Source organism: Liolophura sinensis, chromosome 10 (genome assembly GCF_032854445.1).
Source record: "Liolophura sinensis isolate JHLJ2023 chromosome 10, CUHK_Ljap_v2, whole genome shotgun sequence".
In the NCBI taxonomy this organism is placed as follows: Eukaryota; Metazoa; Mollusca; class Polyplacophora; order Chitonida; family Chitonidae; genus Liolophura; species Liolophura sinensis.
The window spans coordinates 30,311,126-30,315,106 of NC_088304.1; the positions used below are offsets into that span (position 1 = coordinate 30,311,126).

The window sequence follows — 3,981 nt, forward strand, 5'->3', positions numbered from 1 at the left end:
AAAAATCTTAACACTTTTTATTTTTCCTTGTTATAAAATGGCCTAAATTGCTCAAGCACTTCAAACAGGTATCATCATGGGTCGCTTTAATCCGCCTTTGTTTCGTACGGTGCTACTAATTCTTGTAATCTGGATCAGGGGTTAACGCAATAGGGGGTGGATTATCACTGTGAGAGAGGATTATTTTTGCACCTACCTTGAGCAGTATTCACAAAATTGTCATTTTTTTCGAACCTGTGATAAGTACTTTTAATGGAGCGGCAAATTGACCAGTCACCTTTTCAGCAGTTCAACGCAAATGAATTTGTCATTATCGGCGTCAGTGATTCATTTATTCATTATCAAGCAACACGATTAACTTTGCTTCGATTTTTTAATGTAGCCGGTTAGAAACCGCAAACAATTCTGTAGCTGTCAAACGGCCATTGCGTTGTTGTACAAACTTCACTGTTTGTTAGAAGCTCAATCATTGGTCCACAAGAGAGACCCGGCCAATGGGATAGTGTGTATCAGAGCGACATTCCCTGGAAGTCAGCCCGTGTTGGTATCTACTTTTCTTTCACTCTACCATCATACCGAAGATTGATCAAACTAAAGACGAATGAACTCCCACTTTGTTTTATACCCACCAAGACTTAGCACCAGACTTTGTATATATATGCAAAGCTTTATTTCCCCTCCCTGCGGCTAAAATTTAGCAGACCCGCCCGGCGGAGATTTCACTTCCTTAATACTACTACCTGTATCATATGATTCAATACTGCATTTTTCTTCCTGAAATTATTTTTCGCGGTAAATTATTGACCGTGAAAAATGAAATATTAAGTACAAAGTACCAAAAGGTTGTCCCAAATACCCACCACAGAAAAATATATTCACACACCCCTTTCTCTTCCAAAAGAAAAAACTTGAAAAATATATTAAAGACCATACTTGTAAATTCGTTTTTTTACGCTTGTTGTTCTAAATTTTGCCTCATTTGGCGTTTTCTTCTTTAACATTAAGAATTGGAAAAAGTGTTACAACTGCCTTTTCTTTTCAATAATATACGCCCAACATGTCAAAATGTAGACTTTGTGGTGTTTTTCTTATAACGCCTGACTTCCTGGTGTAGTAGCCCATTCACATGACTCCATCGCTGCCTGTGTTTTGTTTGCACCACACGCTCCTAGTAAAGAAAAACGAAAGCCAACTTCTCCACGTGATACTTGCCTACCTGATTCTACGGCAGACGGGTTGTATATCGGGAACGGTTTTCCTCGTGGTAATAATTGAACTGGGTGAGATCATGGAGCGCTTTTTACCCGCCATTGTTGTGATTGTGTCACTAACCAGAACTGATGGCCGTCATATTGACCTGTCGCATCGCAGATTAGACAAGGTACCGATTAACATTTCGTCAACAACAGAGAGCATGGACTTAAGCTGGAATCTCCTGAAGGTGATATCCAATTATACCTTCATCAATCTCAACTGTCTGACTTCCTTGGATCTTTCGCACAACAGACTGTATCGCCTAGAATTAGGCGCTTTCAGAGGATTGTCGAAGCTCTTGTCTCTCAATCTAAACCATAACAATCTTCAACTAACCTACGATGCCTATCCTCCTAATGTCTTTCGTCCACTTCAGCGGTTAGAGACGCTCAAGGTAATCTACAATGCTAACACGGACAGGAAAGATCTTCCAAATGGATATCAAGACCAACGGTTCAGCAGCCTTGAATTTGTGACAGTGCTTGCCATTGATGGCATTGACGGGCTACCCTTTGGGCGAGGATTTCTACGCATGTCTTGTCTGAAGTCTTTACAGGTTAACTTGCTGGGAGCTGTACAGGAAGAAACGCTGGCTGTGTTTGCGAACCTATCAATTGAGTCGCTACATGTCGAGTGCTCAAAGCTTGAAATTGGCAGTTTGAAACATTTTCCTCATTTGAAAAGTTTAAAGATTAAAACTGATGGATTAAACCGTGCCTTATTTGCTCTCACCGACGTTCGTCATAGGAATTTGACGTATCTTTCCTTGTCCAGCTGTAATCTAGATTTAAGAAGTCGTTTGGTTTGGGCTAACTTAATTCTCAGCAAAAACAATACAGCTCATTTAGTTACTTTATGTGTTAAACATCTAGATCTCAGTCACAATTTTATCATCCGTTTGGGAGTTCAAGTTCTTGTAAACATGCAATATCCTGGTTGCATCGAAACGCTAGATATTGGGGAAAATAGCTTAGCTATAGCCAGTCATTCCTTTGCCCTTTATGCCTTGGTGAGGTTTAAAAATCTCAGAAACGTCAACGTCAGTCCCGGTATAATGTTCTACATGCCTTTTAACAATGTTAACAATCCCGGCCTCGTAGATGCGCTGCACTACACTGTGTCAGTGCCACCTTCCCTTCAGCTGTTAAACGTGAGCTATGTTGGCAGCACCGCTATTCGATTACAACATGCTACAATACTAAACGCAGATAATCTTCGTATCATTGATTTTGCATACACCAGATTGGTAGGTTGCTGGTTTGCCGCCTCAGGATTTCAGGCAGTGCAGGTGTTAAATATTTCTGGTATCGACTGCTCAATGATGAATCCACAGTTTTTTTATTCTTTTCCAGGCCTACACGTCCTTGTAGCCCAAAACTGCAGATTTCGACAAGGCTTTTTGCTTGACACTCATGGTAAAGCCTTTCGATCTCTTAAGTATCTAAAAACGCTTGACTTGTCCAACAATGATTTAACAACTTTGCACAAAGATGTGTTTATACAACTTCTAAACCTTGAAAACTTAATCCTCAGAAACAACAAGTTAACTGTAATTCCCGTGGCTGTGCTCAACATTCAGTGGCTGAGATATCTTGATTTGTCATTCAATGTTGTTTCGTCTTTATCCGCCAAGGATATTTGCTGGGTCACATCTACTCGTTCTTCTCCGAATAATAAGTCAGTGACTTTGTCTCTTAATGATAACCCCTTCCTCTGTACCTGTGACACGCTTACATTTGTGCACTTTATTCAAGACAACTCTCACAATATCCTCGAAAATGGTAGCCTGTCATGCAGCATGGGAAATGGAACAATGACAAATATAATGAACTTAAAGTCAAAAGTAAAGGATATGGATGTCAGCTGCGTCAGCAAGTTTTGGTTGACATTTTCTGTTGTTGGATCCTGTTTGTTAACTCTCTGTGTAATCTTGGCAATATTGGGCTACCGTTACAGATGGAACATAAAATACTGGATGAGGACAAAATGTCGTAGAGGCCCTGTATATGACGAACTGGCCATGGAACATTATCAATTTGACGCCTTTGTGGCGTACAATTCGCAGAATTACCAGTGGGCCTGTCGTGATCTACGAAACGTTTTGGAAACTGAGAACAATTACAAACTTTGCCTCCATGATCGTGATTTCCCTGTAGGTGTCAGCATACAACAGAACATTGTAGACGCCGTGAACAACAGCCGGAAAGTCATCCTGGTGATCACCAGAACCTTTCTGAGAAGCGACTGGTGTGAGTTTGAAATTCAAATGACGGGCATGCGCATGGTCAGAGACGGTCGTGAGGACGCCATTATTGTGATCATGATGGAAGAGATCTCGGTGACGGAAATGCCAAAGTCGTTACTGAATCTGTGGAAACACATTACTTTTCTCATGTGGGAAAATCAGCAAACGGACGAAGAGGTTTTCTGGGATCGACTCTTAGAAGTAATGGCACGCCCTTAAACATAAACAGCAATTTGTCAGTTTTGTTCGTATAACGTGTTGTTCTGAGTTGCAGTGGATAACGTTTGCTGGGCGTACATTGTTTTAAAATGTTATAATATAAAATGCTTCAGAAGGTCTTGTACATGTGGAGCTATGATAAATATGATCAGAGCATATGCCGAACTCCCTAATTCATAGCGTGTGTATGTTTAATGTCATAGCGTTGCTGAATCAGTGGTAACGTTACTTATCTGGAGCTATGAGAAATATGATCACAGCAT

General features: G+C 40.6%; 1 protein-coding gene across 1 annotated transcript; it reads left to right on the plus strand.

The window, feature by feature from the left end:
* The first annotated feature begins 1,288 nt into the window (after nucleotides 1–1,288).
* On the plus strand, nucleotides 1,289–3,718 carry LOC135477096 (toll-like receptor 4). The gene is made up of 2 exons (XM_064757250.1): nucleotides 1,289–1,910; nucleotides 2,607–3,718. The coding sequence occupies exons 1-2, from the start codon at nucleotides 1,289–1,291 to the stop codon at nucleotides 3,716–3,718; spliced, it is 1,734 nt and encodes a 577-aa protein (XP_064613320.1).
* Nucleotides 3,719–3,981: the final 263 nt, after the last annotated feature.